The 11,309-nt window shown below is 48.1% G+C and overlaps 1 protein-coding gene across 3 annotated transcripts in view; it reads left to right on the top strand.

Moving 5' to 3' along the window:
• The window catches only part of OS9 (OS9, endoplasmic reticulum lectin), a 17,251-nt gene extending 6,147 nt beyond the window's left edge, over positions 1-11,104 (top strand). The window contains exons 6-15 of one of the 3 annotated variants that reach the window (XM_023757963.1): positions 5,609-5,819; positions 5,931-6,032; positions 6,220-6,320; positions 6,737-6,788; positions 7,434-7,522; positions 7,740-8,034; positions 8,299-8,466; positions 9,626-9,790; positions 9,961-10,073; positions 10,352-11,104. In XM_023757963.1, the coding sequence (XP_023613731.1) occupies positions 5,609-5,819; positions 5,931-6,032; positions 6,220-6,320; positions 6,737-6,788; positions 7,434-7,522; positions 7,740-8,034; positions 8,299-8,466; positions 9,626-9,790; positions 9,961-10,073; positions 10,352-10,477 (1,422 nt within the window). In that variant the 3' untranslated portion in view covers positions 10,478-11,104. Of the gene's footprint in view, positions 1-5,608; positions 5,820-5,927; positions 6,033-6,219; positions 6,321-6,736; positions 6,789-7,433; positions 7,523-7,739; positions 8,035-8,298; positions 8,467-9,625; positions 9,791-9,960; positions 10,074-10,351 lie in introns of all 3 variants that reach the window. The other 2 variants (XM_023757965.1, XM_023757964.1) reach the window with 2 other exon arrangements.
• The last annotated feature ends 205 nt before the right edge of the window (positions 11,105-11,309 follow it).

Here is an 11,309-nt window from a genome sequence, read left to right as displayed (position 1 = left end):
CCTAGGGACCCCCACCCGTGCACGAATTTTGTGCACCGGGTCTCTAGTTATTTCATAAAATCAAAGGATGCACATAGAAATAAAAAATTCAGATGGTAGGCATGAGACCCAGATAAAAACTTCTAACTCCTCTACTCTTTATCATCCCGACCAGTCCTTTGATTGGATTTAATGACAGAGGTCGTTGTGATCTCTGTTAGAGCAATTACAGTGGGTGGTGAAGATGAGGTGTTGAGGAAAGTGATGAAGTCTGGCTATGAAGAAGAGGGAAAGGTGAGTGCTAGTGAGAGGGGCTGTGGGTTTGGGGAGGGTGCTACTTTGTTATTTTTTGTTTCAAGATGGGGGCTTTTTTTTTTAACAGCATAGTGGTTTATAACTTACGAAGTGATCCTTCTGATATAAGTCTAGTACACACCTGACACCATACAAAGTTACTACAATATTATTGATGGTATTCCCTATGCTGTACTTTACATCCCCAGGACTATTTTGTGATTGCCAATTTGTACTCTCTCTTCTCTTTTGTTTTTTTTTATTGCAGAATTTTATGGTTTTATTAACACAAAGACAGTGCACACACAATCTGTCTATTCATTTTCTTCACTGCACAGCCTGGCATTGGGATTGGTGCTCTGATGACCAGCTGGACTGCTCTTTCCACAATAGCTTTGTGGATCTTTGAGGAGACACTGTGAGCAATCTCAGCACAGTGAGGTTTGTGGCACATCAGCAGCACTTCAAGCTCCTTGATGCTGTGGACCAGGAACTTCTGAAAGTCACTGGGCAGCATGTGCTTTCTTTTCTTTTATAGATATGCACACACACATATATATATATTTCTATTGATTTCAGAGATGAAGGGAGAGAGGGAGAGAGAGAAACATCAGTGATGAGAGATAATCATTGACTGGCTGCCTCCTGCACAACCCCTACTGGGAATCGAGCCCACAACCAGGGCATGTGCCCTTGACCAGCATCAAACCTGGAACCCTTCAGTCCGCAGGCCAAGGTTGCTCTGTCCTCTGAGCCAAAGCAGCTAGGGCTGCTTTGTTTTCTTGTTGCTCCCATAGCCAATGCTGGGCATCAAGGTCTGGCCCTTGAATCTTCTGCACACCCTGTTGTCAATGCCTCGGGGTTTTCATCAGTTACACTTAACTTTGATGTTTCTGTCTGACTGATGTCAGATGAACTTTTTGGTCCTCTTTTTCTTAAAAATATATTTTTATTGATTTCAGAGAGAAGGGAGAGGGAGAGACAGAAACATCGATGATTAGAGAGAATCATTGATCAGCTACTTCCTGCACGCCCCCTACTGGGCATGTGCCCTGGACTGGAATCGAACCTGGGACCCTTCAGTCCGCAGGCTGATGCTCTATTCACTGAGCCAAACTGGCTAGGGCTAAATGTTTTTATTTCCCGACTGGTGTGGTTCAGTGGTTGAGTATCAACCTATGAACCAGGAGGTCACAGTTTGATTTTTTTAAAATATATTTTTCATTGATTTCAGAGCAGAAGGGAGAGGGAGAGAGAGATAGAAACATCAATGATGAGAGAGAATCATTGATTGATTGCCTCCTGCACACCCCACACTAGAGTTTGAGCCCACAACCTGGGCGTGTGCCCTGACCGGGATTGAACCATGACCTCCTGGTTCATAGGTCAGCGCTCAATCACTGAGCCATGCCAGCCGGGCTGGAGTTAATTTTTGTACATATAGTATGAGTTAGGAGTCCATCTTCATTCTTTTTTTTTAAGCTTTTTTAATATACATATTTTTTAATTGATTCTTTTTAATATACATATTTTTTTATTGATTTCAGAGAGGAAGGGAGAGGGAGAAAGAGATAGAAACACCAATGGTGAGAGAGAATCATTGATTGCCTCCTGCACAACCCTCCCTGGGGATCAAGCCCACAACATGGGCATGTGCCCTTGACTGGAATCGAACTGGGGACCCTTCAGTCCGCAGGCCAACACTCTGTCCACTGAGCCAAACCAGCTAGGGCCACCTTCATTCTTTTATATGTAGATATACAGTTGTTGATCATTTGTTGAAAAGATTTATTCCCATTGAATTATCTTGGTAACCTTGTTGCAAATAAAATGATGATAAAAGTAAAGGTTAATTTCTGGACTCTCAATTCTATTTCATTGGTCTATATATCTATACTTATTTAAGCACCAAACTGTCTTGATTATTGTAGATTTATAGCAAGTTAAGTGTGAGTCTTCCAGTTTTGTTCTTTTTCAAGATTGTTTTGACTATTTAGATTAGAGTCCCTTGAATTTTCATATGAATTTTAGGATCAGTTTGTTAATTTCTGCAAACAAGGCAACTGGAATTTTGATGGAGATTGCATTGACTCTAAAGATCAATTTGGGGAGTATTGTCATCCTTTTAAAAAAAATTTTAGGGAGAAACATTGATTTGTTCCACTCATTTATTCATTCATTGGTTGATTCTTATATATGCCCTGACCAGGGATCAAACCCGAAACCTTGGTGTATTGGGATGACACCATAACCAACTGAGCTACCCTGCCAGTGTAGGAGTATTGCCATCTTAACAATATTAAGTCTTGTACCCTAACCGGTTTGGCTCAGTGGATAGAGCATTGGCCTGCAGACTGAAGGGTTCCAGGTTCGATTCCGGTCAAGGGCATGTACCTTGGTTGCGGGCACATCCCCAGTAGGGGGTGTGCAGGAGGCAGCTGATCGATGTTTCTCTCTCATCGATGTTTCTAACTCTCTATCCCTCTCCCTTCCTCTCTGTAAAAAAATTAATAAAATATATTTTTTTAAAAAGAACCTTCATATTAAAAATATATATATTAAGTCTTGTAATTTATGAACTTGGATGTCTTTCCATTTATTTAAATCTTTAATTTCTTTCAGCAATGTTTTATAGTTTTCAAAGTATAAGTTTATACTTTATTTTGCTACATTTATTCCCAATTATTTTATTCTTTTGATGCTATTGCAAATGGAATTATTTTTTTAATTTTATTTTTTGGGATTGTGCATTGCAGGTATGTAGAAATACGGTACAATTGATTCCTGTATCCTGCAACCTTATGGAACTCGTTTATCAGTTCTAGTGGGTTTTTTTAGTGAATTTCTTTCAATTATCTGTATACAAGATCAGGTCATCTATACTAATAAAAGGGTAATATGCTAATTAGACTGGGAGACCTTCCGGGAGACTGGCCAGAGAGGGCAGTTGGGGGCCATCAGGCTGGCCGAGGAGGGCAGTTGGGGGCCATGAGGCCGGCAGGGGAGGGCAGTTGGGGGCGAGCAGGCTGGGGGGGGGCAGTTGGGGAAGAGAAGGCTGGGGGGGGGCAGTTGGGGACAAGCAGGCCAGCAGGCAGAGTGGTTGGGTCAATCGGGCAGGCAGGCAGGTGAGCGGTTAGGAGCCAGCGGTCCCGGATTGCGAGAGGAATGTCCGACTGCTGGTTTAGGCCCTGTGGGATCGGGCCTAAACCGGCAGTCGGACATCCCCTAAGGGGTCCCAGATTGGAGAGGGTGCAGGCAGGGCTGAAGGACATCCCCTCCCCCCACCCCCCCACCCCCGCACAAATTTCGTGCACCGGGCCACTAGTCTATATATATAAAAGCCTAAGCGACCATCCAACTGGTAGCTATGATGAGCAATGACCACCAGGGGGCAGCCACTCCAACCAGTAGCTATGACCTGCACTGACCACCAGGGGGCAGCCACTCAATGCAGAAGCTGCCAAACTGCAGTGACTTGGCAGCTGTGGTTCTCGGGTAACGCACCTGGAACCAGAGAGGAGGGAGCCCAATTCCAGGGTGCATCATCCGAGAACCACCCTCTCGCAATCCGGGACCCCTTGGGGGATGCCGGAGAGCCGGTTTCGGCCCGGTCCCTGCAGGCCAAGCCGAGGGACTCCACCGGTGCACGAATCCGTGCACCGGGCCTCTAGTCTGTAAATAAAGGTCATTTTTTCTCCCAACCTAGTTGCCTTGCATTTCATTTTATTGTCTAATTGCCCTGGTCAGAAGCTTCAGTACAACCTTGAATACAAGTGACACAAGCAGACATCCTTGTCTTCTTCCTGATCTTAGGGGGAAACTATTCAGTTTTTCACCATAAAGTATGATGTTAGCTGTGGCTTTTTAATAGATGCCTTTTATCAGGTTAATGAAGTCCCCTTCTATTTCTAGTTTGTTGTTTTGGTCATGAAGAGGTATTGAATTTTGTCAAATGCTTTTTCTATGTCCATTGAGATGAACATGTGGTTTTTGTCCTTTATTCTATTGATAGGGAGTTTTAATTACATTAATTGATTTTTTTATGTTATACCAACCTTTTACCACTGGAATAAATCCTTCTTGGTCATGGTGTGTAATCCTTTTTACATGTTGATGAATTCAGTTAACTAGTATTACTTGAGGATTTGCGGGAGGTCTGTATCCATAAAAGATTTTATCCTGTGGTTTCCTTTTCTTATGATATCTTTGTCTGGATATGGTATCAGGGTTATATTGGACTTATAGAATGAGTCAGGAAGTATTCCCTTCTCTTCTATTTTTTGGAAGAGTTTGAGGAGCATTGCTGTTTCTTACTTTAAAAAATATATATATAATAGTATATATTTATATTTTTATTGATTTTTTTATTTATTGATGAGAGAGAAAGAAAAAACATTGGTTTGTTGTTCCATTTATTCATTGGTTGACTCTTGTATGTGCCCTGCTGAGAGATCAAACCCACAACCTTGGTATATTGGGATGATGCTCTAACCAACTGAGCTACCCAGCCAGGACTTCATTGATTTTTTTTTAAATACATTTTTATTGATTTCAGAGAGGAAGGGAGAGAACTAGAGAGATAGAAACATCAATGATGAGAGAGAATCATTGATTGGCTGCCTCCTGCACATCCCCCAGTGGATCAAGCCCACAACCCGGGCATGTGCCCTTGGCTGGAATCAAACCTGGGACCCTTTAGTCCACAGGCTGACGCTCTATACACTGAGCCAAACCAGCTAGGGCTTTATTGATTTTTTAGAGAGAGAAGAAGGGAGAGAGAAACATAGATCAGCTACCTCCTGCACGCCCCCTACTGGGTATTGAGCCTGCAACTTCAGGGTCCATGGGATGATTCACTAACCGAGCCATACCAGCCAATGCTTTTTATTACTTTTTATTTACTTTTATTTTTTAATATATTTTTATTGGTTTCACAGAGGAAGGGAGAGGGAGAGAGAGACAGAACATCAGTGATGAGTGAGAATCATTGATCAGCTGCCTCCTGCATGCCCCCTACTGGGGATTGAGCCTGCAACCCAGGCATGTGCCCCTGACCGGAATCGAACCCGGGACCCTTCAGTCTGCAGTCAGACGCTCTATCCACAAAGCCTTTTCCATATGGTAGATGGTAGTGATTGGCTGCATTCTCTCCGGACAAGCCTTATGCTTTTCAGACATCTGCTTTAACTCTACATCTCTTTCTTTGCATGTCCCATAATTTTTTGTTGAAAATTGGACATTTGAGGTAATATAGCAATTCTGGATACAAATTCCCAAGAAATAAAGGAGATTATTGGTGGTAATTACTATTTATTTGCCTTCTCTGTCCTGACAGTTCCTCTGTGATGAGGGGGCTGGTATTTCTGGGGACTATATTGATCGTGTGGATGAGCCCTTGTCCTGCTCCTACGTGCTGACCATTCGGACTCCTCGGCTCTGCCCCCACCCTCTCCTCCGGCCCCCACCCAGTGCTGCTCCCCAATCCATTCTCTGTCACCCTGCCCTACAGCCGGAGGAGTACATGGCCTACATTCAGAGGCAAGCAGGTGAGTGATTAAGAAAGGAAGGAGAGACACGGGGAGGGATAAGCAGAAGATAAAGTACAAAGAGCCGAGAGGAATGTGTTCCTGTCCTGCCTACATGCTGTTTCTCAGTAGACTCAAAGCAGTATGGAGAGAAAATGATAGAGGAGCTTCAAGACCTGGACTCTCAAATGTGGAGTGAGACCAAACCTGGGGTGGTGCCCACAAAGAAAGCAGGTAGGACCTTGCTTCACCTGTCCCATGAAATTTGTCTCCATTTCTTCCCTCCCCAGTCTTGTTGTCCTGGACTGACTTTTCAGTGTGGGATGAAAAAGTATTATGGACCCTTCTCCCTTGGTCCTCCTATTTGTTCCCTTCCATTTCTCCCCTACTTTCTGATTCCTCCCTGTTCTCTCTATCCCAGCTGCAAGCCCAACCAAGGATGACAGTAAGGAATCAGATTTTTGGAAGATGATTCATGAGCCAGAGGACCAAGCCCAAGGAGGGGAGGAGGCACAGGCTGAGGTGAGAGACAGCCTCCTAGCCATTTCTCTGATGAGGTTGAACCTGGGCTTTGGGATGGAGGGCTTCTCAAGCTGAGGTCATTAGGCGATGACCTGCATCTGTCCAGGGATGCAAGGATATAACCCAGAACCATTGCCTTACCAGCATAAACAGCCCGGCTGGCGTGGCTCAGTGGTTGGCTCGACCTATGAACCAGGAGGTCATGGTTAAATTCCCAGTCAGGGCATATGCCCAGGTTGTGGGCTCGCTCCCCATTGTGGGGTTGTGCAAAAGGCAGCCAGTCAATGATTCTGTCTCATCGTTGATGTTTCTATCTCTCTTTCCCTCTCCCTTCCTCTCTAAAATCAATAAAAATATGTATTTTTTAAAAAGAGTATAAGTAGGTTTGCATATTTGACTCTGACTCTTCTCATCAGGAGCAGGAACCAAACATTGAGCCAGCAGATCCAGCTCCAGGCTCTCCCAGTGGTGAGGAAACCTCCATGTCTCTTTTACTGTTTGAATGTATTTCCTGGTGGGCAGGGATGGGTAAGGGTACAGGTAAACACTGAGGGAAGTTGGGCAGCCAGGCCAGCAGGGAGTTCCTTTTTACTGGAATGTCCTCTTTGTAGACAATAGTTCTCTTCTATGGAGGTAGCAGGCACAGTGGTTCTACTACTTACTGACTTTGTAATCTTGGATGATTTTACTTAACCTCAGGTTCCTCACCCCTAATGTGGGTAATCACTCCTACTTTAGCGGGCTGTTGTGAGACTGAATGGGAATGAATCTGTAGTTCCTAGTAGAATGTCTGAAACTGAGTAAACTAAATGGAGAACAGGATCCGGGGAAGAGGAGCCCTTGGCCCCAAAATGTCTTCTGGAGTCCTAAAAACTGGGTGATTGCCAGAAGGGCCTCAGGACGCGAAAGAGCGGGGGTCTTAGCAACTTGTAAGCATCCTTCTCTCTCTCACCTGTGAGGCCACCTTAGGCCAGTGCTATGTTGGCCCCTGTCTCTCTGACCAGATAGCTCCTGGAGATCGGCACCACGTCCTTCCTTGGTCTCAACTCTCTCCTTAGGAGGTCCAAATAGAATTTAGAACACAACGGGTTCATTCCTATTTTTCCATCTCAGATTTTCAGAACAACGTGCAGGTCAAAGTCATCCGGAGTCCTGCGGACTTGATTCGATTGATAGAGGAGCTGAAAGGTGGAGCAAAAAAGGTATGGGCCCTGCTTAAGGGAGGGGTGGGACCTGCCTCCCTGGTGGGAGCCTTCGGAGAACCACCCTGACCTCAGCCCGAGCTGGGCCACAGAGACTCAGTCCCTGCCTTTACTCCTCTCCAGTCCCCCCTGCCACACCCCAGCCACTCTCTGTCCCCCACCACGGGTCCCTACTGAAACCCCACCCAACCATCTACCTTTTTCTTTCGATCCCCAGGGGAAGCCAAATGCAGGCCAAGAGCAGCCTGAAGAAGATGCTGCAGAAGTCCCTCAAAGGGAACCAGAGGTGAAGGAAAAGGGTGACACAGAACATCAGAATGAGGTGGAAGAAGAGGAGGACGAGGAGGACGAAGATGAAAATGATGATGAAAGGCAGTTACTGGGAGAATTTGAGAAGGAACTGGAAGGGATACTGCTCCCTTCAGACCGAGAGCGGCTCCGCTCAGAGGTGAAGGCGGGCATGGAGCGGGAGCTGGAGAACATTATCCAGGAGGTGAGCACAGCTCCTCCTCGTTTCCTCCTGCAGTGTCTGCTCCTGTGGGCAAGACAGGCTGCGGGCTGAAAGAGAACAAAGGTTAGCACTAGCTCAGCCGGGGGCCTGGGGCTGGGCTCTCTGAAATGATCGCTGTTTATTTAATTAAAAGTGGGGACGGTGGGGAAGGGGGATCGGAGAGAGGGATGAGTCTTAGACACGACTCTCCTGTGGAGCATGGACCACTGCCCTTACTGCCCTTTGACTCTCCACTCCCCCTTGGGCGCTCCAGACAGAGAAGGAGCTGGGCTGAAGAAGGAGTCAGAGCGGGATCGGGCTATGTTGGCCCTGACATCCACTCTCAACAAACTCATCAGAAGGCTGGAGGGAAAGCAGAGTCCAGAGCTGCTGAAGAAGCAGAGGAAAAGGAAGGTCGTCCCCAGAAAGCCTCCCCCCTCCCTCCGACCAGCAGGTGAGAGCTGTCATCAGGAAGCCAAGTCGCTTGTCTTTATCCCTCAGCTGGTGTGTGCAGGAAGGCGACATGTTCTTTCCCTCCTGAGGGTGCTCACTCTCTTCCTTGCTTCTGAAACACTGTTCTCATTCTTGCCTTCTTCCCACCACCTCCATCCCTTTGGAAAGCAGCTTCTAGAGCATGTCTGTCTTCTTTCTGACTGGCTTCCATATGCACAGTGCTTAGCACTTTCACTGACACATGGTGATCAGTAGATCTTAACTGAGTGACAGCGCGCCTGCGTGCTGAAGGCCACACATCTGTGCAGGAGGAAGCCTTTCAACAGGACTTTGCACCAGGAGAGACCCCAGCTGGCAGGCTGTGAATAAGCAGCCAGCTGCTCGTAAGCCAATTGCCTGGGCAGACTTGAAGTTATCCCTTCTTCTTGCACCCCCCTTGTGTCCATTCCATGGGGTTCTATGGCTGTGGAGATCAGACACCCCAAATGGAATGTTTGAGTTTCAAACCTTCCATCCTACTTTCTCTATAAACAATTTGAGCACCAACATGGGGAGTGCCAATTTTTTGTTGTTGAAATTATAAGAGAAAGTTTAATAGGAAGTTCAGAGGTAGCAGAAATGAGCCAGCTGGGCTGCATGAGCTCAGGAAACAAGTTACAGAAGCAAAAGAAGGATGCTTGGAGCTTAGGAAAGGGAAAGGCAGGAGAAATGCATCTGGGAGGAAGAAGATGAGGCGGGGAAAGGCACGGCCAAGCTCCCCAGAGGGAGAGCGTGCCTTGCTTCTTTAAACAAAACTTCTTTTGTTTAAAAGTGGCCTGGAAAAAAAAAATAGTGGCCTGATTTTTGCTTCAGAAAACAAAAGTTTTCTGGAGCAAAATTTTGAGAAGGAACTGGCAGGGATGCTGCAGGAAAAGTTTTCCTGTTGGTGAGGAGCAGGATGATTGGGTCTGGATGGAAGAAGGGAGCTGCAAGTGGTGGGGGGAGCTTACAGGCTGGAATGGGGTGGGGGACTGATTTTTTGGGGCCCTGGCTCATATACATGTTTGAGGTGGAATAACTGCCAAAACCACTTGGTGGCTTAGGGAGAAGTGGCCACAATAGCCCCTAACCCTGGAGTCACGGCTCTGCTTTGTGTCTCCCTGTGTGTCTCCCCCTCTAAGAGGAGGATCCTGAGCACAGAGTCCGGGTCCGGGTCACCAAGCTCCGTCACGGAGGCCCCAATCAGGATCTGACAGTCCTCGAGATGAAACGGGAAAACCCACAGCTGAAACAAATCGAGGGGCTGGTGAAAGAGCTGCTGGAGAGGGAGGGACTCACAGCCGAAGGTGGGCCCTGGGGGCGGGGCTGGATTAAGAGCTGTTGGAAGGGTTTGCTGCTGGAAACGGGCTGGGTCAAGGTGGACTGGAAACCTGGCGGCCGGGGCCCTGGGGGGCAGAGGACCTGCACTGAAGCTCCCCACTCCTCTCCTCTCACTGCCCATCCTGCTTCTTTCCAGGGAAAATTGAGATCAAAATTGTCCGACCAGGGGCTGAAGGGACTGAGGAGGATTCACGCTGGCTGACTGATGAGGACACGAAAAACCTTAAGGAGATTTTCTTCAATATCTTGGTGAGAGGCATCCTACCTCCAAGTCCTGGACCTCCAGCCTGCCCCCGCCTCTAGTGCGCTGTGGTGTGGAGAGCGTGGTTGAGTGACACAGGCCCATCCCAGGCGTGCCACTGTCTGGGCTTCAGTTTCCTCGTCTGTAAGACAGGCTGGTGGTCCTGGCCCCTGGGCGTTGGGCCCCTGGCAAGAGCCCTGTGAGAAGTGTGTGTGCCCCATCCCTGCCTTCCCCATGCTGCTAGTTCTGGATCCTGCAGCTCACCCTGTTTCCCCTCCCTTACCAGGTGCAGGGAGCCGAAGAGGCACAGAAGGAACGGCAGCGACAGAAAGAGCTGGAGAGCAATTACCGCAGGGTGTGGGGCTCTGGAGGCGGGGAGGGCACGGGGGACCTGGATGAGTTTGACTTCTGAGACCACTACCACCATCGGTTCGCCAAGGAGCCCAGAGTCTTCCTCAACCGGCCCCACTGCCTCCCCACCCATCTCCCACCCCCCGGGACCCTGAAGGCAAAGCGGCAGAGGAGAGCTGAGCTGTGGACTTCTGGGCCCCCAGCCAGGGTGTGGAGGGGCCATGGGGTGAGTGCTGCTGCTACTGCTGAGAGCTTCCCTGAAGACCTCCCTAGGCCTGTGAGTGTTGCTCTTCCAGGCTTCTCCCCACAGCCCCTCCCTGCTATGTCCCCTAACTTGTTGGTCCCTGTTCCCCCCTCCCTAGAGATCTTTTGAGTAGAGTAGAGCAGGAGGAGCATGAAGCCTGCGCTGTGTAGCAGGCCCTAAGAGACAGGCCCGACCCTGCCCCTGCTGCTGTTGGGAGTCACCTACCCCCTTCCCTTGGATTGGATTGGGATTTCCTGCTCCTTTCCCTTTCCACACTGTTCCCTACAATCTGAGTTGAGGCACCTTCCTCTGTTGCTGAGAAATGGGAAAAAGTTGCCCACCGCCTCTGATACAATCCAGTGAAAAGGGTGGGGTACAGACCCGCCTATCATGTTCTTGAACAATCAGGTTTCTAAATAAAGAACTGGACCATTACTCCATCAATCTTCTTTTTCTTTTGTGGGGGGCTGGGCTGTATAGGTGGGGTGGGGGCTCAAGTAGGGAGGAGGCTTGGTGCTCTCTTCAGGGCAGAGCACATGGTCTCATCCTGTTCTGTGCTCCACTCCTCCCAGGTGGTATCAGTGGGGGCCTGGATTACAGAGGCGGCCAGGGCAGATAAGCAGGCCAGCCCAGTGGCCTGGCAAGGACT

Source organism: Myotis lucifugus, unplaced genomic scaffold (assembly GCF_000147115.1).
Source record: "Myotis lucifugus unplaced genomic scaffold, Myoluc2.0 scaffold_119, whole genome shotgun sequence".
In the NCBI taxonomy this organism is placed as follows: Eukaryota; Metazoa; Chordata; class Mammalia; order Chiroptera; family Vespertilionidae; genus Myotis; species Myotis lucifugus.
Note: the sequence above shows the minus strand (reverse complement) of the source record. Positions and strands in the feature narration are given on the sequence as shown.